This window comes from Rattus rattus, chromosome 6 (assembly GCF_011064425.1).
Source record: "Rattus rattus isolate New Zealand chromosome 6, Rrattus_CSIRO_v1, whole genome shotgun sequence".
NCBI lineage: Eukaryota > Metazoa > Chordata > Mammalia > Rodentia > Muridae > Rattus > Rattus rattus.
The window spans coordinates 100,800,557-100,826,778 of NC_046159.1; the positions used below are offsets into that span (position 1 = coordinate 100,800,557).

Below are 26,222 nucleotides of genomic sequence, written 5' to 3' on the forward strand. Positions count from 1 at the left end.
GGCTAAGACTTTTCGTTTGGAAGAAAAGCGAGACACAGGTTTATACAGTTCTGCTAAGACAGACTCAGTCGGCGAATCAGGATCAAGACTGATTTGATCTGTCCTCAAGACCCACGCGGTGGGGGTTTGAGGAGCTGGCTCAGGGGGCAGAATGCTTGCTCTGCACTGAGGCCTTGGGTTCAACTCATGGAACCCAGGCTAAAACAGATGGATGTTGTAGTCTTAGTGCCGGGGATGCGGACACAGCCAGATCTATGGCCGTCCAGCCGAGCCTACGTAGCAAGCAAGCTCTAGGACAACGGGACCACCTGTCTCAGAATAAAAGCCAAAACCCAAAAGGATGGCGCCTGGAATGACATCTGACACAAAAGACTGAAGGTCTGTGTCTCTGCTGTTTTGAATCTTACATTTAAAGGGAAAATACCCCACTCTCCATGCAATACAGGCTTAGACTCTCAACCTAGCCCCTTAGCCTGTTGTGTCCTTGGCCTACAAGCTTTGTTTTGGGGCCCTCCATTGTTTTGTTTTGCGTTTTTCTTTTCTTTTTTGATAATCAAAGTCAGGGGTAACATTCACAGGAGTGTTTCATGTCTAAACATGTACTAGAATAAAATGAACAGTCTTTGGTCATTTCAAAAGACAGAGAGAAGGTGTTGATGTCAAGTGTAGTGGCTACCGTTCTTGCGACTGTGACCAAATACACAAGAAGCAGCTTAGAGAGGAGAGGTTTGTTTGGGCCTGTGCTTTGAGGAGATATAGTTCTTCGTTGGTGGGGGAAGGCCTGCAGCAGGCTCTGTTGTCGTTGGGGGTGGGGAGTATGTGCCAGCTGCTTGCTACCATTTCAGTAGATCAGAAAGCAGAGAGGGGTCGGGCAGAAAGTAGGCCATGTCCCCCAGAGATCCACTTCTTCCAGTGAAGCCTAAAAGCTCCCCACCTCCCAAAATAGACTATTGGCTGGAAGCTGAGTGTTCAGATACATGAGCCTCTGGGACAGGCTCACATCCAAACCTTTAGCCAAGGTACGTCCAAGTTCTTTCAGTGGCCTGTGTATAGCATACAGAACCCATAGCATGTTAGGGCAGGGAACGGCAGCCAGCACATAGGAAAGAGAGCCTGGTGTGATGTCTCATGCCTGTCACCCCAGAACATGGGAGACAAGTGTAAGGCTGGGCTGGGCTACATGGGAAACCCTGTCAACCAAAATCAGAACAAACACCTCAAACAAAGAACACACACACACACACACACACACACACACAGAGAGAGAGAGAGAGAGAGAGAGAGAGAGAGAGAGAGAGAGAGAGGGGAAAAAAAAAAAAGAAAAAAAAAAGAAAAAGAAAAGAATGAAACCTTTGGGTCATCTCTCTCCACTTCAAGCTTATCAATCACAAGTCTGAAATCTCTTTGATCAACCAAGGCCAGCCCACTCCATCCTTAGGGCCACCACCCTGGCTGAGGTCACCATTATCTCTGCCCTAACTGATTGCCTTGCCTCCAGCCTTATCACACTCATCCATTTTCCACACTGCAGAATCTTCCCAAAGTGTGAAAGTTGATCTCTGAGGCAGGAGAGTGAACTGAAGGCTACAGCTGGGTGAGGAGGGGGAGGGGCTGACCAAGAGGTTCTGAGCTGCGGTTAGGAGGAAGCAGGATGCTGGTGTGCTGCTGTGTGCTGGGGCTTTAGATGACAACGATGGGGTGGGTGGCAAAAAGAAAGGATATGCTGTTGTTCTTCTGTGGGGGAGATAAGTGATAGAGAAGACAGGCGTGAAGAACCGTGGACATCATGCAGTGTATGGTTGCCTTGTTGTTATGCACAATCATTACATTTACAACTGTATTATTATTATGTGAGCATGACAATTTCAGAGTCCATCCTCTCTGTCCACTGTTATGTGGGGCCCAGACTGAACTCAGGCTGTCAGGCTTGCACAGGGAACACTTTTACTCCACAAACCATCCCACCTGCCCTTATTATGCTTGCTGGCATTAGTTAGAAGAAAAAGACGATAGAAGCAGAAACCTAACCCCAGCTTACAAGTCCTCCTCGTGAGACTTCTTCTCACTTGTTTGTAAGCCAAGGATAGTTCTCACGAGCCCATGCTCCTCCCAGACACAGCACAGGGACCTCTTTGGTTTGGTTTGCTTTGGTTTGCTTTGTTTTTTTGTTTTTTTTTTCTTTTTTTCTTTTTGTGTGGTCATCTGTATGTAAGTGAACACATGTGCCTTTGCATGCAAAGGCCAGAGGTCAACCTTGAGTATCATTCCTTGGGGACCATCCAACATTTTTCTTGAGATAGGGTCTTTCACTGGCCTGCAACTTACCAAGCAAATCAGACAGACTGACCAGTGAACCTTGGGACAGCCTGTCTCTGACTCCATTGCTCTGGGATTATAAGCCCAGGCTGCTTTTACATGGGTTCTAGGCATCAGGTTCCCATCTCATGTTTGTCAAGCCCTTCTCTCTTCTCTATTGGAGCAGCATGGGGCTTTCTGGAAGCCCTTGCTGGACTTAGGAAGATAATGCAGTGGTCTGGGTCTGGGTAAGCTTTAGGAGTGGTCTACCCAGGCCTCAGTTTCCTGATCTATAAACCATCAATGATAGCGTTATTTATACTCTAACAGGGTTGTGAGGTTTCTCACTTAACAAATGTTTATTGGATAAAGCAAGACCCTGACTTGGGTGCTTGAAATACATTTATGAACAAAACAAAATTCTCTGTCTACACCAATTCTAGAGGAAGAAGGCAGGCAGAAGCATAAGGAGTGACTTGCCCACAGTGGACAAGCGAGGTCTGTGTTAAATGTACCATTCAATGCTGGGCCCTTAGAGTATGTGACATCTGGGCAAACCTTTTGGGGAACATGGGTCGGGGGAGTCAACCTGCAGGCATGGAAATCATTTCAGTAAAGATACTAAGTCGTGTCCTATGAACCTCAAGGAACAAGCAAGGCTGGACAATGGGTGATGCATGGATGGTGGAGAGGTCACCTGTGTGTGAGGGACCATGAAGCCTCCAAGGACTTCTATTCTGAATGACAAGGGAAGCGTGGTAAATTTTGTTTTTGAGATAGGATCTTGTTTAAAAGCCCACAATGGCCTGGAATTTGTTATCCTTTATTGTGACAATTCTGGAATTCTGATTTCTTTTTTAAAAACCAGAAGTATTATAAAATATGTTTTTGTTTTAATCTCAGGTGTGGGGATATAGGGCTGCTTCGGACTGTCAGCAGCAGCTGACTATGATTTGCCTCGTGCTGTAGCAGAGGGGTGCTTTTTGCCAGGTGCAGATAGTGTCTGTGATTGCGTGACGTTTGGAATTCTGGCAACTTTTCAGAGTATATAAATGCTAGGTGGAGTTGTTGGTTGTTCACTGTTGTTCATGGGGGTTGGTTGTAGTTTATTAGTAGTTAGGCTCAAAGAAGTAAAGAAATTAGATTCAAGGATCTCTCTCCCTCTATCCTCTTTCTTATCTCCTGATAGGGGGTGAAACTGATGTGGACAAAGGGTGGGAAAAGAAGAACACAGAGTAGCAAAGACCAGCTACAATCCTCCTGCCTCTGTACTGGGACTATCAGTATGTCCACCATGTCTGCACACAGAAGTATTTTGAATAGAGGCTTCAATCTGGAGCCTACTTGGTATTTTGGGATCACTCTGCATCAGTGCTTAAAACAAACTGTGGAGAGCCAGGACACAGACAGGAAGAAACTTTTGGAAAAACACAAAGATAAGGAGAGGAGTGGCCTGTGTAAGTGGCTGGACAATGAGGGAAAGAGATCTTGTGTGTTTTGGGAGATAAAGTCAATAGGATTTCTTGATGGGTTGGTATGAGGTGGGAAAGTGTGGTCCTGATCTTCATTGTCAGCCTGACTGAATCTGGAATCACCTAGGAGATACCCTCTCCACCCCCCTCTCTCTCTCTCTCTCTCTCTCTCTCTCTCTCTCTCTCTCTCTCTCTCTCTGTGTGTGTGTGTGTGTGTGTGTATGCATGCAAGTTTGTGTATTTATATCTGTTTTCTGATTACCAGATGCCTCGTGCTTCCAACACGTGCCTCCTCACCATGGATGACTCTTTCTTCAACTTGTGAGGCAGAATTCGCACTTCCTCCCTAAGTTTCCTTCTTGCCATGGCTTTGGTCTACAAGTCAGGGCCTGACTAATAAGGAGACCAGAGTTGAGGATGACACGGAGAGTTTTGAACTGAGCAACCGGGAGGATTGTATTGACACATTTAAGATACTTAGAACATCCTTGGCCTGCACTACTTGAGACAACTTCCTGCCATTCAGCCAATGCCATGACACCACTTCATTTTAAGGGTCTGAGCCTTCTCACCAGCTCCTCTCTTTACTGAAACTCTTGGTCCTTCCCCCTCCCCCAACCCCCCCCCTCCCTGTCCCCAGCCCTTTTCTTGTTTATCTGCTAGAACACAGCTGAAAACTCCTCCTGAGGGAAACTCCATTCCCTCATACAAATAGTACATTTCATTCCCACCTTTTATATGTATAAGCCAGAATAATTTTTAAAGGAATTTTTAAAGAAGGACTTTTAGGAGTCAGCACAAGTTCACGAACAGCAAACGGTGCCACGGTAACTTTTTCATTCTCTTTTCTTTCCTAGAGACATATCTATAGATGTGGGAAACAGGGCATTTATGACTTACTTCCAAGACATTCTTATGGAGAAGGAAATGGGTGGGTAAATAATTCTTTTGGGTATTTTTATGGCTGATAGAACAAAGACAGATAAACTCTACCAGTCTGGAGTGAAACGGAAAACCATAGTCTTCTACATTGAGGCTAATCTAATTATTGTGCACGTTATTTGTTACTGGCATAATAAACTACTGATTTTCAGTAATCAAAACCGAGATCAATGCTCTGAGGAGCACAATTGGACATTAAGCCGACCATCGCCCGAGCCAACAAACGCTGATTCCAAATCTGTCAGAAACTTGTAAGAAAGAATAACTTTTTCATGAACACAGATGCAAAAGACATTTAAACAAAATTCTAGCTAGTATAATCCAGTGACAAGGTAGAGACTACTTATCAGATCCAAGGGGGCTTGTCCAAGGAGCGTAGGCCTTGAAAAGCAGTCAAATAGGATTTCTGAACACAATAAAGGAGGAACATATATACAATCTCAACAGGTAAAAGATATTTAATAACTCTCAATAGCCACCATGAGACAAATCTTAGTGGACTTTGAATAAAATGATATCAATGAATAGAAGGCTGCACCTACTATAGATGGAGTGGAGAAATAGCAGAAAGTTCATGGAGTGTCTGCCAATATACTTTCTGAATTAACACTGCATGTAAGACTGTTGAGTGCAAACTAAAACAACAACAACAACAACAACAACAACAACAACAACTTGTCTTTTTTTTTTTTTTTAATGCACCAGGCTGGTCTCAAAGTCTTAGAGATCTATCTGCCTCTGCCTCCCAAGTGCTGGGATGAAAGGTGTGTGCCACCAAACCCAGCTTTAAAATTGTTGAATTGTTAAGGAACAGCTGTTAACAGATGATGTATAAGACCTATAAACTAAAAATATGAAGCATCACTAAGAGGAAGAGGAGCTACATGGGACACTCATGGATCTCTGGAAATTGTAGATTGTTGAGAAGTCAGTTCTTCAGAAGTAGACAAGTTTACTCAGAACTATATACAAAGGATCAAAGCACCTGAAATTATACTTCCATCTATTTATTGTAATGATAGAATATTTATCTGTGGGTATATAAATCTGGGGCAAACACATCAATCAGTGTCACAAAACAGAATCTAGAAATACACACACACACACACACACACACACACACACACACACACACACACACACACCACACTCTGTCTTGATTTGTGACAAAGATATTTACTAACTCGGGGATTGGATGGTCTTCCTCACAAATGATCCTGGGGCAGATGGACATCAAAATGATCCATACCTTACTTCATACCCGAAAGTCATCCGGAGACGGTGTGAAAGGCAAAGCAAGTGAAACTTACAGAAGAGTTTCAAAAGCCTGGAGGCGGCCAAGATTGCTTCAACAGAATAGCAAAAACAATGCTGCTAGAGAATTCGATAATCTGGGTTTATTACCAAATGACTGCATTAAGAAAATGATCAAGGGGCGGGGGAGGTAGCTGAGCTGGTAAAGTACCTGTGGCACAGTCCTGAGGACCTGAGTTCAATGCCAGGCCTGGTGTGATGTCCTTACGGCTGAGCCTAGTGACGTGCACTTGTAGTCTCAGCAGTGGAGAGTGGAGACAGGGACTTGCTGGCTAGGGAGGCTACAGTAACCACTAGTGAGAGACTGTTTCAGAAAACAAGGTGGGTGGTTCTGGAGAAACAGCGCTAAGGCTGCTCTCTGGCGTCCACATAGACATCTGTGTATGGATATAGGAATGTGCACACACACACACACACACACACACACACACACACACACACACACACACACTAATCAAGAAACAAGAAACTTCAGACAAGGAGAAGCTATCCCCAGTGTGTTTATCTGACAGAAGATTCAGATCATATAAGGATAGCAATTAATTGGTCAGAAACCAAGGGGGAAAGACCTTGCGAGCACAAAAGGGGGTGTTCAAATGGCAGGTGAGCATATGAAACAGCGCTCAATATCATTGCTCATTAGAGAAATGCAAATTGAAATGGCCGTGATATGTCACTACCGAGCCAGAAAAGCAACGGAACAGCAGAGGGTGAAGGACAGGTAAGGTGGAGAGCTCCGCCTCAGACTGCCAAGGCAACTGCATGAGGAAAACTGATCCATGGTAAACAAGAAAGCCAAGGGCACACCTGCTCTCGTGACTCAGCAGTTCTGATCCAGGGACTGTGTTCCTCAGTGCATTTCCTTAACGTGATCTTAACAATTTGACTTAGAACACGGAAAACCTAGCGACTACCTCCATGTCTATCAACAGAGGAACAAGTGATCTTGTCTATATCAGAGAACTATATAGCAATAAACAAGATGGACTGCATTTATTTTAGCACCTGGTTAGAGATAAATCTTACAGACACATTGAGGGGAAAAACAGCTAGGACAGAATGGCACCTTCTGTAAGTTTTCATTTAGAGAAAAGTCAAGAATGGGATATCGAAGTCTGCGGTAAGAGTTGGCAGAAGAGTGGTCACCTTGAGGGGCTAAGGATGAGAACACAGGGAAGAAGCAAAAGAGGACCCCCCTGCCTAGCACAGAAGCATAAGGGGATCCCCTGCCCAGCACAGAAACATAAGGGGATCCCCTGTCCAGCCTAGACTCATCTCTGAACCTTGAATTGACTGACAGTTACCTAAGTGTACACGTTGAGTTTTATAACCAAGGTTTCTATATTAAGGTTATGCTAACTAAAAATAACTACATGAAACAGTGTGTCACATATCTTTAATTTGTGTAGATTGGACTGAGATGAGTAAACACCAAATGAGAGTCAATCAGTGGAAGGCTTCAAGTTGGGATCTAAAATGTGGCTGTTCAGAGCTGGGATAACCCAGCCGGGAGGAAGCCTTTGCTCAGCCTCAGGAAGTGTCCACTGTTGATGTACAATAGATTTAGACATCTGTCACTTCGGTGATGGTTTTCAGACATGGACCACCATTTAAGAGATAATTTAGTGAGTTTTTTTGTTTTTGTTTGTTTTTGTTTTCTATTTGTGTTGCTGTAGGTTAGACCTAAAATAAACACTCTACCACTGAACAACTTTAGACTCAGATTTTCCATCTTCTGCACGTGACTGAAGTTGCCTTCTTTCAATGACTACTATCGATGTCACCTGCTTTGTGTCCCTGACCTTGGCTCACACTAGCTTCCTTGTATCTCCCACATAGTTCCTTGGAGGCTGGATAACTGACTTATCTAACATGGATTCCTAACAGGCTCTCAAAAGGTGTGGCCGCTATTGGAGCCTATAAGCCTTATAGGCTGTCTTCTCAGCCTAAAAGAGGCAGGAAGTGGAAGAGTGCAGGCAAGCAGAGGGATGGAGGTTAAAAACTTTCAGGGATGCCATGTCACATGGGAGGTCACTATTTGAGCATGGCCACTGGTTTTACGTTAAGCCTGTCAAGTTGGTTGCAGAATACCTCCAACATATGATGTACCATGGTTGTCACTGCCACCATTTCTGATTCCCACATAATCTCACGCACATGAAGAAGCTCTCCATGGTCCTGTCTGTTTTGTTCCTGGTTATGTGAAACCTTTGACATGTTCACTTGTTGAAGTATAGCCAAGTGAGACTTCTGTCACTTCAGTTATTCCAGTTCCTCCACTTGAGGTTCTTTTACATATGATCACCATGATCTGTGGGAAGATCTGTGCCAACTATGGCTTATACTTTGGGGTAGAAAGCCATACACTTAGACCTTCGATTAGTCCCACACCTGACAGCAAGGGCCCTTCCTGAGTTGGGAAGGGGAACTGGGACTTGTCAAATCCTCTCCTGTGGAATTTTTCAACAGCTCTCTGCAGAGTCCCTAAGTAGAATAGCACGAGAGCTGGACAAGGGTGTCCCTGACACATTGCCTGTTGTCCTTGGCTGGGACAACATTTTCCTAAGGGACCTGAGAGAGAGCTTGTGCCAGCATTTGAAGCTTAGAATGACTGCATAGGTTGTGGTAGGATTCCAAGGTTGACCTGTGTCAAACACTTTGCTAATCAGCCGGCCTAATGCTACCACCCATATAGGAAAAATCCAAGGGTCAGAGAAGCCAAAAGACAGGTCACACAGCTAAAAGTCAGTTTACAATTTAAACCAAGGCTTTCACCTCACTGATTGGCAACTGTTAAGAAGAGGAGGAACATGGGGAGAAAATGGGAAGAGGGGAGAACGAGGGTCAGCGCTCGCCTGTACAATGACTTATCCCACGGTTAGCATCAGCTGTCAACCTGACAGGAACTGGAGTCATCCAGGAGGGAAACCTCTGAGCATGGCTAGGGGGAAGTATCTAGATTGGGCTGACTGAGGGAAGACCCACCCTAAATACAAGAACATTTGAAGACCAAAAATATAAATCATTTTAGCAATGTTTTGAAATTTAGAAAGAAGTGTTGTGAGACAAAGAAAACCTTGAACATCCAAGTCAATGCCACTTAGTCCTGGCCGTTCCAGCATCCCAGGACTTCAGGGGTACTCAGGCCCTAGAAAGATGATGTCCAAGTGTGAACCAACCCACCATGCTGTGCAAATGGTGCAATGGCCATTTAGTCTCTGACTAAAGCAATGAGTTGGGAAGCTCACAGGCAACAGGCAGGCTTCCGGGTGTGATTTCACCCAGAATGCCCAGTGCCCAGTGCCCGTGCATTGCCAAGTGCTTCCCATAAACAAAGAGGGAGCCAAACACACAAGGTTGCACCTGCACATTTTGGGGCGCTGGTCTCACTGGGCATTTGAGCTGTCAGGAAGAACTGCCTTGTTCAGGGCTCTGGGCCTATCATGTGGGATGACCATTATTATTGTTATTATTATTATTATTATTATTATCATCATTATCATCATCTTATCATTATCATTATTATTAATTACATTATTATTATTTTCTTTCTTACTCTGTAGGCCAGAATGGCTTCAAACTCAGAGATCTACCTGCCTCTGCCTCCTGAGGGATCCAAGGTGTGCATTACCACGCCTGGTTGGGTTGATCTTTCCTAAGAGATGTACAAGGAGAGTTGAGTGGAGGGAGGAAAAAGAAAGAATGAAAGGAAAAAAAACCCAACATTTCCAGGCTTGGCCAAAGAGACAAGAGCTTCCTTAGGGCATCTGTAGCAACCATTCTTACCACGGGAATCTGAGAGCCTGCTTCTTGGCTGCTTCCTTTAAGAGACAGACAGGAGCTAGCAGCAAATGGACTGATTGTCCAAAGTTAGGGAAGGGAAAGTGCCAGTTATGGGGGTAAAGACGGGTTAAAGGGGGACAATTTTATGGTAAGTGGACTAGCACAGGATCCCCAAGGCCCCAGCACAGGTGGGTCTGACCTACTGGCAGCTCTGAATGGAGCTTTCTGGACTGTTAGCACTTCAAGGAACTGTTGCCCTCTGGGTTTCTCTGAACACTGTGCCACTTTGATACAGAGGGATAAAGTTTCCAGGGACTAATTTGCCTCCTGACTTTAGCCATCTCTGCGGCCAAGTTGTGGTCTCGTGGTGACTCATCCTTGGAAGTGTAACAGCCACACGATGAGTGGATGAGACGGTCTTTTGAGAGCCTAACTCTAGGGCCCCAAGGGCCCTCAGGGTTTTTGGTCCAAGATAAAACCACTCACGGAATCAGTCACATGGCTTTAGATGAGACTGGTGTGATTCAACCTGTCCCTAGAGAGGTAGTCTTTGAGCTATCCATAAGGGCCTAAGGGCTGGTACTCACCCCTCACACTTATGCAATGGCTTTAATTCCCTCCTCTGCTCCATATCCAAGCTGCCAAGACAGGAAACCAGTGTGTCTGAAGCTCTAGCTTCTCCATGCTACCATGTTGAGTGAGAACTCATAGCATCAGGTAACATGTTAGATGATCAAACACATCTCCTTCATATCTCTGTCCAACTGGACCAACCAAACACAGGCTAAAGACCAGCTGACCTTAAGTGTGGACATTTCTGCCAGCTCGTGTGTACTCAGATCCAGTTTCCATTGGTATTCAAGACAAGTCATCCTCAGTAAGTATAGGATGACCAAAAAGAAGGAATAAAAATATTTAAGTAAGGGTTGGGGATTTGGCTCAGTGGTAGAGCGCTTGCCTAGGAAGCGCAAGGCCCTGGGTTCGATTCCCAGCTCCGGAAAAAAAAAATATTTAAGTAAATTCTTAAGATCCAAGCTGCTGGGACAATGGAGGTTGTACAAATTCTAAAAACTGCTTTGGGCTTAGTGATCATCTCTGGGTTTAAGGTTTAGTGGAGCCGTCTCAGGAAGTACCAGGAGTGCCAATAGAGGTGGAGGGGTAAGGACAAGATGGCGCCAAGACATACCTCACAACAAAACCTGAGGGGAAGTGTGAGGTGAGAGCTGTCACTCTTGAGTCTGGATGTTTGTCAGTCCAGCATTTTAGAGTTTAAAAAGAGAGGAGGGAGGGAGAGAGAGAGAGAGAGAGAGAGAGAGAGAGAGAGAGAGAGAGAGAGAGAGAGAGAGAGAATTGTGTCCCCAGCCTTTTCTTATGAGACAGACTCTCTTCATATGGCTCAGGCTGGCTTTGAACTTGTGACTATCCCACTTCAGTCTCCTGAGTACAGGAATTATAAGCATGTGCCTCCACGCCCAGCTGAAAGAAGGATACTTCTTTCAATGATTGTTTTTTGGATTCAATATTTACTCAGAACTGATGTGTGTTAGAGTCCCCAGTCATGTCACCTCAGCTCCCTGGGTCCCTCATGAGCCGCTCACGGCTCACATCAAATTCCGGAGCTTCACACAGCCATGCTCTACCAACTTGTCCTTGAAGCTACATGACTCAAAAATGGGATGTGTGAGCAGCAATGGGCTCTCAACGGTGGAAAATGAAGCTATGTGTTATTTAAGTTCCTTTTCATTTAATGCATCAAACTAATATGCGGAAGTGTTTCTGTATCACAAGGGACCTCTTGGTAGACGCTTGCGTGGAGTAAGCGTTTAATGTTTACCGAGTGAATGTATAATAAAGCTGAGCACTTAAGTAAACATGGCTTATTAAAGGGAAGGAGGCACGGTGTCGGTGGGGGGAAATCACGCCTCACTAATCTCCCCGAGTTCTTTGAGCAGATAAATAAGCGTATGGAAAAGAGGGAACCACAGAACCCAGTTTAATTTGACTTTCAGAAACCTGTGAGAAAAATCCCACTCTAATGACTGTGTGTGTTTTTTGTTTTAAAGTGAGTCACTAGGGCTGTTTTGATCATGAATATGGAATTGTTTTAAAGACCGTAAACAAAGCTGAAGATAAGTGGAGTCATCCCAGATGGGAAATGATCTCCAGGGTTTCCTAGCGATCTCATCTATGACGGGTCCTTGGGAGTGACCTGGCTGGGAAGGACATAGGGACCCCCAGGTTCAGGAGCACCACACACTGCAGCTTCTCCATCCAGCCTGCGGACGTGTGAACATTCCACTTGGAGCCAGAAGAGACAGCTTACCTTTCTTCTCATCGACACGGCTAAATACATGACCTGAGATAATGTCTTCTTACGGATTGATTCTTCCTCATGGGGCAAAGTAAACTCTATCATGGTACAGGAACCTCGGTAGAGAGCAGCTTGCCGTGCTGCGGCAAGAGCGTGAAGCTACTGTTCATATCTTGGTAGACCAGAAGCTGAGACAGACAGACAGCCTTCTAGTTGCTCAGACTTTCCATTCTCCAGGGACCCACTACCTTCACCCAGGACCACTCTTCTGAAAAATTCCACAGCCTTCCAAACCAGTAGCATCGTCTGGGGAGTGAGTAATCAAACACATGGATGCACTGGGAGACATTTCACAGTCAAACCATAACAGTCACTGTGTGTTTGGACCACAAAGGAGGTGTACAAAAAAGCAGTCCTTAGGCCTAAAAAATAAATCACCGAGTTAGGACAAAACCCAGAAGTCCCAGAGGGGATCAGTGACAAAGATAGCTGATGCAGGTGACCAGGAGTCTAGGGCAGAGAAGGGAACTGTGGGAGCAGGGAAGGCTTCCTGGAGGAGGCAGAATCTGAGAGCCTTGAAGAGCAGCTGGGTTTTGCAGAGGTGGTGAAGCATTGAAAGCAGGCAATGGATACTGAGCAATTGTTGGACCTACCACACACTGCGCAGGGCCACGGCTCGTGTGAGCGGCACCATCTAACTTAACAACAGCCTCGTAAGGTAGCTTGTATATCCCCGGTTTCCAAAGAAGGAACAAAGGGGCTTTAAGAAGTCAGGAGCTCACATTGCTAACAAGCACAAGCCCTGTTGTTATATTACCTCATGTTGTAGGAATTATCAGCATGTGCAAAGATCTGGGGGCAGGCTGGGAGGCTAGGGAGAGACTAGAGAGGCCCGGATGACCGGAGAGACCCCTTATGTTGTAGAGATTAGGTTGGTACACGTGAGCTGTCTCTGGGTCACAGATGCTCCTCCATCTTGCGAGAAGACCTCCACACCTGAGCTCTTCCTCCCTTATCGAATGCCCTTAGTCTGGAGTTTGGGGCCCATGACCTAGTGTGGGAGAAGGAAATTAAAGAAGGCCAAAAATATGGTATGGGAGAGAAGCCAACAGAGGCCAAGGGCAACGTTATTTAGTGGCCTCTGCTAGAACAAATGCGTTGGGTCTGTTTGCACCACAGGTGCCCATCAGAGAGCAGCCTTCTTCAGGGCCAGCTCTCCTGCACCTTGAATGTCTCCAGTGTTGTGGGAAGTCAAATAGAGGTTCACAACTCTGATGCCCATGTCACCTCCGGGGGCTCAGGAGAGCTCAGGAAGCACAGCAGAACCTGGAGATCCTAGTGGCCTGCTTGGGTGTGACTTGGTGCTTTGTGCTCTTTGACACATAAACTCTTTTTGTTGTTGTTGTTGTCTTGTTTGTTTGTTTATTTTTTATTAACTTGAGTATTTCTTATTTACATTTAGAGTGTTATTCCCTTTCCCGGTTTCCGGGCCAACATCCCCCTAATCCCTCCCCCTCCCCTTCTTTATGGCTGTTCCCCTCCCCATCCTCCCCCCAAAACTCTTAACTTGCAAGCCTGGCTGAAGCATCAGGCTCAGCCTTTCAGGTCTCAGCAGGCCAGAGCTTGCCAAGGGTCTTTGGGTGAATGAATGGTCATTCCCAGAGCAGCAGGGAATAGCTAAGCTACTGCAATTCCCTTAGCCACTCTAAGGACACGGAGGCAGGGTGACAAATGGTCACCTTCTCTAGTGCCATGTGGGATGTGGAGCTGGGCACAGTGTTCTGGGGCTAGAAGATGAGCACAGTTTGGGTTTAGAATGAGTGGTCAGTTACTCTGTTTAACTTTGATATGTAGGAATGTCACCTGAGATTCCTATTGTGGTAGTGAAGTACAGAGAGGGCTCTGGACTTGAAATGGGAGGTGGCCTTCATACCTCTTGCCCATCCTCAAGTTAGTCTGTGACTGGGTTGGCCATGTAACCTTTGTGGGTCTCAGTTTCCTTGTCTGTGAAATGGACAGGTTCACTGTATCAATATATATATAATATATAACTGTATCATTTATATCACTGTATCAATCATGTATGTATATATGTATGTATGTATGTATTATGTGTATGAGTATTTGTCTGCATGTTTGTCCCGCACCACATGGGTACAGTTCTGGCATAGGCCAGAAGATGGCGTTAGATCCCCTAGAACGAGAATTACAGGGAAATGCACACTGTCATGTGGGTGCTGAAAACCAGACCCAGTTCCTCTGCAAGAGCGGCAAGTGCTTTGAATGGGCGAATCTGCCCACCTCTCATGTATTCTTAACGATGATCAAAAACCCACTCTGGATTGCTCACCCAGCAGAGAATGCAGAGGAAGCCTAAAGTTTTATGGCTTCATTTCAAGCACTGTGCAGCCATAAGTAGGTTTTCCCACCTGAACCCTGGATGACCCTTTAGGTCCTACTCATGAGAGCTTCCATGTGTGCTGCAAATGTCTCCACTGGTCTGCTTCCTTCAGAAGGCTTGAGGTCATGGTGCTGTCTTCTTCCTCTTTACAATCGATCACCGTCCTCACTGTGCCTGTCCCACGGCAGGTGTGCACAGGGTCGCCAAATAGCCACCAAACAAAGGAATGTATTACCTACCATCTCTGCAAGACTGGTAAGTGAAACTCGGGGGCTGGGACGACGACTCAGTGGCCAAAACGCTGCTGTGTATGTGTGAGGACCTGTGTTTGGGTCCACAGTCCCTGTAAAGTCAGATTCAGCAGCGTGTTTTCAATCCCAGTGTTTCCACAACAAGATGGGAGATGAAGGCAGAATTCCTTTGTGCTCGCTGCCAGCTAGTTTGGGGTGTGCAGCAGCAAATGACAAGAGCCTCTGTTTCAAATAAGGTGGAAGGCGGGAAGAGACAGGCTCCTGTCTGGGGTGGTCCTCTGACCTCTCCATCTCTCCACATACTCTGTAGCCTGCATGCAGCCATACTTACATACTTAAACATGTTCTCTCTCTCTCTCTCTCTCTCTCTCTCTCTCTCTCTCTCTCTCTCTCTCTCTCCCTCCCTCCCTCCTACTCTCTCTAAGAATCAACATGAAGGTCACTAACCTTCTTTGTTAGAATTTCTGTCTCCTCACTTTGAGGAAATATGGGCAATACTAAGCACCGCCGTTCCTTCTATTTGGAATTTTTTTTCCTTAGAGGTAAAAAGCGAGAGGAGCAGGCTGGAGACTTGAACTAGCACTGGGCTCCTCTGCGGACTCCTGCTGCTAGTCCGTGGGGCTAATTTCCCTACTGGTATTTTGTTTACCTTTATTCCGTAGCTCACTTGCTTCCCTAGAAAGATGTAAGCCCAGACCCCCAAAGCCTGCTCTCCCGCTGCTGTTTATTAACCTTGCTTGGTATTTCTCAGTCACGTGACCTGCGCCCCGTGGCTCCTCCGGCTTTGAACACAGCTTTAGCCAACTCCCCTGCCTTTAGCATTTTTTACCAGCTCCGACTTCTTTTCGGCTCTGGTTCTCCTGGTGTTTCCTAGGAATAAATGCCATCCTTTGCAGCAGTTGTGAGCATTTCTCAGAAACTCTTTGAGAGGTTTTGAGGGGAGCATACTTCGGTCCCATCGCAGCTATTTAATTTGCTTCTCGTTAGTGGTGGTTTGGATGAGGATATCCCCTCTCCCCAGAGGCTCAGATATCTGAACACTTGGTCCCCGGTCATGGGTGCTGTTTGGAAAAGTCGTGAAACCTTTGTGAAGTCTTACTAGGAGAAGTACATCACTGGGGGAAGGGTTTCCAGAGTTTGTAGAATCACCTCCCTTCCAGTTTTCTCTCTGCTTCATGCTTCCATTTGAAGAGGTCAGCTCTCGGCTTCCTTATCTGGCCACCATGTCTGTTGCTTGCTGCCACCCTTGCCCACTATGATGGATGCTAAGCTCTCTGGAACTGTAAGCTAAAAATAAACCCTTCTATAAATCACTTTTGAACATGGTGTTTTATCCCAGCAGCAACAACAACCAAAATAACTAATATCCTTGTTGGTGTGATAAGCACCCGGACCAAAAGCAGTTTAGAAAGGAAAGGGTTTATTTCAACTGACGGCTTCCGCTATCAGTGGAAGTCAGGGCAGGACCTCAAGGCAGGAATCTGGAAGCAGGAACTGAATGAAGCACAGACCATGGAGGAACACTGCTTGTTAGCTTGCTTCCAGGCACCAACCTTTCTTATATTATCCAGGACTACCTGTCTCGGGATGAAACTGCCCACAGCAGGTTGGGGCATCTAACATCAACTAACAAACAAGAAAATGCCCCCACAGACAAGCCCACGGGTCATCCTGATAGAGGCGGTTTTTCTGCCGAGGTTCCCTTTTCCTAAGCGTGTCAGACTGTCAACCGCGGTTAACTATCACAAGCCACCCCTCCATTCCCATACTCATAAGGATGACCCCGTCCCTCTCCATACACAGAGAGGAAGCTACATACCATTCTGTTGGAAAAGTTACTGAAGTTCTCAACCAACACCTCCTTGATCATGTCTGGGTCTGAAATGACAATGTACATCCGACGGCCAAGATAGTACCTAGGAAGGAACGAACAATTCTGCTCTAAAACAGGACATTGATATTACCCATTTCTCCTACCCCAAAAGAACTCACAGTGGTTTAGAAAGAAGGGTGACACATTGAACTAGACTGTCGGGGGAGGGCAATGGGGGGGTGGGAGGGGAAACACCCATAAGGAAGGGGGAGGAAGGATGTTTGCCGGAAACCGAAAGGAATAACACTTTCAAATGTACATAAGAAATACTCAAGTTAATAAAAAAAAAAAAAAAAGAAAGAAAGAAGGGTGAATGATGAGTGGGAAGTTAATACGTAGAGATTGGAGAGCACAGGCTCCAATGATAAGACATAGTAGATCTGCCATAAAGCGCCACCGGAGCTCTTCCCATCAACACTTGCGGACTGCCACCTTGTCCCAGAGCTGGAAATTTAGATGAAACACAGTCCCTGACTCAGGCAGCTTAGGAAAGACAGGTCAATAGATGTCAATGCACTAATGAAGGCTCCCAGGATCCAACAGTAAGATGGAGGGAAAGGGCCGAGTTTTCCAAACGTGAGAGATTGGCATTTTAGAACAAAGATATTTATAGTCATTCTACATTGGAAGGATTAGTAGATGTTTGTGAGACTGTGGGAATGATTAAACCTGCTTCAGGAAGCCTGAACTTTGTACAAGGAAGTTCAGCAGATATGGCATCTGAGAAGCAGAGACAGCCTTAGCCAGTCACATGATGCTGGTGAGCTCCGGCCACAGGAAGTACTTACTCACGTGGTTTATCTTGATTGACATACGGGAGGACCCAACCCACCAAGACCTCTAGGGGGTTCCAGGTGCCTCCAGGGGGCTCTTCATCTGAGGGAGGGGGGTAACAGGATGGCAATTAGCACACAGCAGGATGTTCTGGCTGGCATGAGTGAGAACAGGGGACGCCTAGGTCAGTGCCTGGAGGGTGATGTGAAGGATTCTCAGGGATGGTTTCTGAAGATGAGCCAGAGTTGGTCCAAGTAGGGGATGGAGAAGAGGCGTGAGTGGGTGGGGCAAAGGAGTCAGCATTAGCACTGGGTCGCTCCCTCCCCCCTGCTTAAGTACCACTGGGAGTAACTAGAGACCAACTGTGCACCGTGAAGTTGAGTAATTACAGGTCGAAGGGGCGGAGGGGCCAGGCATGCTTCCAGTGTGTGAGATGGCTTGTTCCTGGGTGTAACTGGCTGGCCTCTTCCGAGCACCATGGGTCAGACTTTAAAAGGGAAAGAACATTTAAAAAAAAAAAAGCAGCTGAGTGTGCTCTAGCATTCTGACTCAGCTTTCGTAAGCGAAAATGCTGTTCATTTTAAAAATCACTTTCCCTATCACCAAATAGGGGGAAAAGTAAAAAGAAAGGGGCTGGTGAGGTGGCCCAACTGGCCACTTGTCCCATAAGCGTGACAACCTGAGTTCCGGTCCCCAGCATTCATGTAAAGCAATCTGGGTGTGGCAGTGTGCCTCCAGAACCCCAGGGCTGGGAGAGCTGTGAAGAGACAGATGGATTCTCAGATTCACAGGCCAGCCAGCCGTGAGCGCCAGGCCCGGTCAGAGACCATGTCCCAACCAATAAAACGGAGAGTAATTAAAGCTGACGCCCAGCATTGGCCTTTGGCCTCACATGCTTGCACACACATGTGCACCCACATGCACATGTGCACAGCACTTGAGTGAGCCACACAATAGAACACATGGTCGCACACAGTTTTTTGGGTTTTTTTTTAGAGAAAAAAAGATTTATCTGGTTCCTATTAGGCACTCAGAAAATACTCAACCAAGTGATCATATTTTACAAAATTGTTAGGGAAGTCTGTGGACCACAAGAATTCAACAGATGTGGTGCATGGAAGGGAAGGCCACCAACTTGTTTCTTACTGTTTTAAACCAACAACACTGAAAATAACCCAGGCCAGCCATAAACCAACAGTTTTCTAGACTCTGGGGCAGGTGTCAGAGATGCCCAGCTGAGAAGAACAAACACAGGCTGCTGTCCACATTGAGGAGGGTCCAGAACCTTCACCTCTACCCAAAGCAGGGCTTCTCAGACTTAAAGTGGCATTAAATCACCTTCATCTAAAGAAATGCTAGCTGGGGGGGGGAAAGCCCCAATCTGAAAAAAGACTATAAAAATTCAAGAAGAAAAAAAAATGAAGAAGACAAAAGAACCTCAAATAGGGTAAACACAAACACACACCGAGGCACGTCGCAACTGAGCTTCTGGGAGAAAAATGCTAAAAAGAAAGAAGAAATATCTTTAAGATGGCCCCTTGTGGAGATATTAAGTCAAAAGAGCAGCACATTTTTCAGCAGAAATCATGAAGACCAACACTCACACATGGTTTGGTAAATAAGAGAGCTTACACAAACGTGTGCATCCAAGTTCAGCTCCCAGAACCCATGCATGAAGCAGGATATGACACTGTTTCTATAACCCTAGTATGTGGAGACAGGAGGATGGCTGGGTGACTTAGCTCCAGGTTCTGTGAGAGACCCTGTCATCAGAGAATAGGATGGGGAAGTGACAACAAGATGCTTGCAGCCCTCCTTCAGTCTCTGCCTACACAGGAGCATGAACAATACACAAGGGGGGGGGAGAGGGAGAGAGGAGAGGAAGAGAGACAGACAAAAAGACCACGGAAAGTAGGCGACTGGAGTGATGACTCAAGTTGACTTGCTCGATTCCCAGCACCTATGGGGGAAAAAAATCTGGGCATGACTATGCACACCTGTAATGCTAACACTGGAGGGGTGGACACAGGAGAGCCCTGACCTGGATAGGCAGCCAATCCTGTTAATCAGTGAGCTCCAATTTCAGTGAAAGACTCTGTCTCAAAATACAAAGTTGAGAGAAATGGAGGAAGACATACAACATAGATCTCTGACTTCCACACACATGAGCACCCATGTGTATATGTACAAACATGTACACAGGCACAAACACGTATATATACACAGGTCAAAATCATGGAGGTCAGAAGGAACTGGTACATCGCCAAGTGGTATAAGCAAAGAATTTTCCACTATCTCTCTGGTGAATTTCAGGAAACAGGTTTTAAAAAGCATTTTAAGAAGAAGGGCAACTAAGAATTTATCACTGGCAGATCTACCCTCAAAGGAAGGCTGAGAGAGGTTCTCCAGCAAGAATTGAAATGACAGAATAGACTTCCCAAAATAAAGACCACAGAATGAGTAAAAACTTAACTGTACAAGCTCTCCCTCACAGAATGGGTAAAAGGTAACAGGGTATCCATCCCTCACAGAATGGGTAAAAGGTAACAGGGTATCCATCCCTCACAGAATGGGTAAAAGGTAACAGGCTATCTATCCCTCACAGAATGGGTAAAAGGTAACAGGCTATCTATCCCTCACAGAATGGGTAAAAGGTAACAGGCTATCCATCCCTCACAGAATGGGTAAAAGGTAACACAGTATCTGTCCCTCACAGAATGGGTAAAAGGTAACACGGTATCTGTCCCTCACAGAATGGGTAAAAGGTAACACGGTATCAATCCCTCACAGGATGGGTAAAAGGTAACAGGCTATCCCTCCGCCCATACACTTCTCAAAGTATGCTTGATGTTAACCCAAGAGCTAAAGTGCCATCAACGTTGGTCAATGTACTTGGACAAAAAGCTAGAGACAGTTACATTCTGAAGTAAAGAGGGAAAAGGACCAGCAGGAAAGGTTTCAACATGTCACCCAAAGTGGCAAGGCAGCCCCACTCATTTGCCAAACTAAATCATGTATTCATATTTACGCAACTACTAAGAATAGGACACAAAATGATTAAAAAAAACTTTAATAAATAAAAAATGGAGTGTGTGGTGGCTCAACTATCAGGTGTACTTGCTGCTCTTGCAGAGGACCTGGGTTTGGTTCCTGACACCCACATGGCAGTTCACACCCTCCTGTAGTCTGATGCCCTCCTGTAGAGACCCTCATACATATACCCACATAGTGGACAAAGGAAGAACTGCGTAAGGAGACAGAAGGGCAGGAAAGGGAGTGGCAGCTGATTGATAAAGCGCACGTGAAAATGCGGTCATGGATCCATTGCTTTCCATGTGGATAAAAACACTACTAATAAAAGAAAAATATGGTAACGGTCTGAACCGTCCTATGACCACAAAAATGGAATTCATAATTTTAAATTTACTGAATCTCCAGATGGTTTTAGTAGAGAACTCTTCTAAACATTTACAAGCAACTAACAATAACTCTTTGCATTTCCTTCTAGAAAGTAAAAGCTTGAAACCCGGCTCCGCTTCCCTTCCAAAGGTGGTATTAGCTTGGTACCAGACAAAGACAGTAAGTTCTGTTGACTAGTGTCATGTGTGTCTTAGACACAAAAACCTTCAACAAATCAAATCCAGCAATATGTAAAAATATTTATACACCACAGTGGCTATCATCTTTGTTCTTAATCAACATCCACTTCTCTTTAACAAAATTCCTTCATAACAGATCCCAACTTTGTCTTATTAAAAAGAATAAAAGGAAAACCGGGCCAGCAAGATGTCTCAGCAGGTTTGATGACCCGCGTTCAGTCCACAGGATTTACATAGTGAAAGGAGAGAATTGTCTCTTGTAGGTTTGCCCTTAACCTCTACAGGTGTGCACACACATACCGGCACATGTGTGCTTGAGTGTACACACACATGGATCACACATGGATGCACACATGTGCACACATATGGAGGCATGTGGGAACATTTACACACACATGCACATTGACATGCAAACACATGCACACACATGCATGCACATGCACACCCGCATGCACACATGTATTAGTTATTTTTCTATTGCTGTGATGAAAACATTATGACCAAGGCAATTCATATAAGAAGGAACTTAGTTTGTCTTATGGTTCCAGATAGATATGAATTCACCACAGCTTGGAAGCCAGAGCGGGAAGCTGAGAGCTCACATCCTCACCTCAGAGCACGAGGCAGAACGAGCTAACCAGAAGTGATGGGAAGATTTAAACTTTTAAAGCACTGCCCCCAACCAGTGACATGTTGCCTCCAGCAAGACCCCATTTCCCAAGCTTCACCAAACAACACCACACCCGGGGACCAAATATTCAGTATTCAAACATCTAAGCCTATAGGATACCTTCTTATCCAAACTAATACAGTACGGATGATTTATTTTTAAACGTTTAGAAAAAATCCACACAGAACCAACCTGGGATGGAGCCTAGTAGAAGAATATTTTCTTAGCTCAGGAGGTCCTAGATTTAGTTTCCATCATAAAAACACAAGCAAAACAACACACACACACACACACACACACACACACACACACAATGTTAATGAAAGAAATCTAGGAACCCCTGTGTACATGCAGAGACAAACCTTGTTGATGGGGTGGAAGACGCTATAAAGGTTCTATCCTCCTGCCTGCAGACGTGATGATGCCTTTCCTTCCAAGAATTAATATAAGCAAAGGCGAACTTACTCTAAAGTTTGTATGGAAAGACAAAAGATTAAGAAGAACTGATTTTTTTTTCTGGAAGAAAGAAGCAAGAGAAACGTGTATACCAGGAACGTGACTGCAGCAGTGAAACCACAGTACTGACAGAGAGAGGTAGATGCATACATGTACATTCTATACATACACACTCGCATGTGCATATGTAGTTGGATAAAATCGGAATCGTCTCTGTGTATGAGCCAAGTTCCACCTGCTATTGTTGATAACATGTTATAGTTTTACCTGCATGTGTCGTAGATCACCAAGGGGGTAAACTAGAAATAAAAGAAGACACTGGGCCTCTCAGTGCATTTCTTTTGTTTATTTATTTGCAAATTCCTGTGCATCTAATATTCTTTCAAACTAAGATAATGACTTACAAGTCATTCAGGAAGTTGATACAGTTTAAAGACCAGCCTTGTTCCCCGCCAAGCCTGTTCTACCAAGCTTGGGTGGGCCCCAGAAACCCACAATAAATCCTTGCTCTCAGATTCTGATGCAAGAGGATGGGGCCACCCTCCCAAGACAGCACTGAGCATCTCAGCAGCTGTTCAAAGCCAGGAACGGAACATTCAAGGAAAGATGGGCCCCACCCGTGCCGACCAGGCCCCGGTCTCGGGCAGGAGTGGGCCAATCACCTCTTATTTTAACAAGCTCCCAGGGGACTCTGATGCCACTGGCAATGAACGGACTGGGGCCCACCTTCCAAATCTTGTTCTGTGAGCAGAGGGCACTGCCCATTTGTATTTCCCTACATCCTTAGACGTAAAAGAAAACCAGTTAGACTCTGGGAGGCACTCATATTTTGGCAAGATATTTGTATTGAGTTTCTTATGATCAAAATAATTTTTGTACACCCTTTGGATTTTTTTTAAAAGCAAAATAATACTTGTATATTCTGGTGGAAGGAGCCGCCACGGGAGTCTTTCTGTATTTTTCTAGTAATATTACTAATGCTAAAACCAATTTTGCAACAATTCCTTTAGAATTGCCTCAGAGCTGCTTTATGAACCTCGGGAGGAAACTGGCCCCATTTTACATGTAAATTGTGTAATCTTGTGAATTTATGCTTATAAAAATGCTCATCTGTAGTTTGAGGAGCTCCTGGCAAGATCTTAAATAGAGGAAAATGCATTTGACTTCCACAGTTGCGGCCTTCCCTTCCCGAGTCTGGGATGGCTACACCATGTGAGTCTGTCCACCACTTCTCCTCGGAAAGCCACCCTCCCACACTCTGGAGTTCAGAAATCTGGTCTCTGTGTTATTTTTACTATGCACCTTGGTTTAAATGTCTGTACCAAAACCTCTGCTGTATTTAATCTTCATTTGGAGGGATGCCTTCAGGTGGGACCTTCGGGGACTAATTAGACCGCAAAGGCTCAGAATAGATGGGTTAGTGGGTCAGTCATTGAGAGCAGATCTGCTGTGAAGCTCGCTTTGGTACCACCTCCAGGATGAACTCTTCTCACCATGTGATGGTTTGTAGCACCTCAGGACTCTGTGTGGAATGTCCATCTGCATCTGGTCAGAGCCTCTCTGCCTCCAGAACTGTGAGCTGGAGAAACCTTCCTTCTTTATAAGTCATTCAGTCTGAAGGGTTTGGTGATAGTAAAAGAAAACAGAACAAACGGTATGTATTTTCCTGCTCCGTTTCCTGCTCCCTGAGGTGGTGCGCTCAGCAGGCGGGGTCCACACTCATCTGTCATCCCTTGTGGGGGACAGTTTTAGGCACAAACTCTTCAGACTATGTTGCAGCTGAAACATGGGAGTAAAATCTAGGTGATCATTATAATTCCCTATTGATTAAATCCTATCAATCCTGTTCATTTAGAAGGAAATATGGTTCTTGAAAGTTAAGCCAAGGGGGTGCAAAGAAACTTCCCACACCACGAAACTGGTCAGTTCTCTGAACCTTTCTGGTCACAGTCATCAGCACTGGTGCTTGCTTCCTGCCTGGCTCTGAGCTTCCTACACATTACGTTTTGAAGAAAATGGAAGAGGAAGTTGTTCTACTCACTTCTAGAACAGGAAACTAAGACTTGCTCAAGACAAGGACCGTCTGGCCCTGCCTCAGAGCTGTCCCTCTCCAAGATGGCCAGCCTTCCCTCTCTCCCCAGGCTGGCCTGGTCTGTGAAATCCAGAGCAAGCAGGTGTGTGAAGGGGCCAGGCAGACTCTAGCCGTGCTGTCTGCATCTTTCACCCCTAAACTGACTGCGTCTTTTAAAGGTGCAGTCAGAGAGCGGATTCTTGCTTAATGGACCAGAAACCCCTTTCCAGTCTAATTAAGGAGGTGAGGTCTTACTCCCTGCTAATCCAAGTTGCTCATTGACTACTATGGGGCAAGAAATTCATAACCAATTATTCATTTACATTTATTTATGCACATAATAATTTGCTTATTCAACCCCAAAGCACCTGGTTGAAGAGAAAATGTAGGCGAACCAATGAAGTATTGTGCAGTTAAAAATAACACTTATTTGACGTGCTTAATTGGTGGTTTTCTTTTATTTTTCTCTCTTTCTAAAATAAAAAAAAATAATAACAACTGACCATTCTAACCAAAATAGCACTTCTGCCTTCTTTCTGGGAACCATGACAAGCGAGACTATTGGCATTAGCCTGGGGGTTGTCTGGCCTTGTTCCAGAAGGCCTGCCTCTGGCTGGGGTGACCAAACTGTAGGGTTGTTCATGGGGTAGCAGTGAGGACACATCACTCACAGTCACATGGAAAGACCCAGGCTGCACAGCTAGATGGAGGTGCACCTTGTAAAAATAGCACTGTGGGTCTGTTAATGAGTACCAGTCAACCCCAGCATTAATTAGTACATTCGAGACGTGTTTACTGAGCACATACTCTGCCAGGCATCCAGTTGACAAATTCTTGTGAGTCTGGAGGAAAATGTACTGGGTGTGTATCTGAAGCAAGGAATTGTGAGCACTTCCCATTTTCTCTGTAGCTGTTTCCTTAACGTCTCAGGATTTCGAAGTGAGTTTGTGACTTCTGGAAGATGTAGGAAGGGGTTGTTGCTGGGTTGGCCTACCGAGGCCATCAGGGATCAGGGTGAGGTGACGATACTGTGTCTTTGGACATTAGAGGCTTGGGGACTCAAATGCAAGCCCTGTTTGTAATTAATAGCTGTGTTGTCACCTTGAACAAATCATGTCTACTCTGAGGTCATGGTGAAGGTCAGCAGGAAGTTTGTCAGCAAGGAAGCTGTTGTCAGTGTGGAGAGTGAGCAGTGATGGCCCCTATCTATGAGAAATGAACTGGTGAGTACCATGGGGTGGGGGGTGGGAGGGGGATGAGTGGATTCCTGATGAAAGCCTGACTTCCACATCAGCAGAAGGGATCTGAATGTGTGCATGATTAGCAGGACCTGCCGGGCACCACTAGACACCAGGTATCTAACAAACCCACACCTTGGCGACGGCCTCACTTCCTCGAAGTAGAAGATGCTACAAGGCAGCTGCTGGCCTGGTCTACACCTCCTCTTGGCCAGATACAGAAGTCCCAGGAAGCTCCACAGGTAAAGGTGCCATGCGCTCTGGCAACGACTGTGATGAACGTCTAGACTCACAAATTCCAAGACGTCCAGAGAAAGTTCCTGAGAGTTTGCTGCTCCTGGACATTTGGCTTAAGTAGCTCTTCCTAGACTCGAAGCTCCCCCTGGACTAGCAGCTCCCCCTGAGTTAATGGCCCCTGGGCTAGCTGCTCCTCCGGGTATGACAGCCCCCACAATGCTATGGAGAAGCTCTAGGTTCCATATTACAAGTGGAGTGTACTGGAATCACTTTCTTACCCTCATGTCAACTGTGTTTGAGCACGGCTGCTTTTACTTGCACTGGCTCTTTTGAGGAGCAGGGGTGGGGGTGGGGGTGGGGTAGCAGATCTACAAAGCCAATCCCCACGAAGGCCAAACCTACCTCCTGGGGACAGAAGGTGAGTATGTCACCTCACTCATTGTAAGCTCTGATGGATTTCCATTCTTTGAAACAGGTGCCAGTCCCTTGACCTTTAACCGGGGCCCTTCTGTTTTCCTACCAAAGTTCATGGATT

The 26,222-nt window shown here is 45.6% G+C and overlaps 1 protein-coding gene across 1 annotated transcript in view; it reads right to left on the bottom strand.

The window, feature by feature from the left end:
* The window catches only part of Tbxas1 (thromboxane A synthase 1), a 168,371-nt gene that overhangs the window by 86,041 nt on the left and 56,108 nt on the right, over window positions 1-26,222 (bottom strand). The window contains exon 4 of the mRNA XM_032906715.1: window positions 16,589-16,685. Coding sequence (XP_032762606.1) covers window positions 16,589-16,685 — 97 coding nt within the window. The remainder of the gene's footprint in view (window positions 1-16,588; window positions 16,686-26,222) is intronic.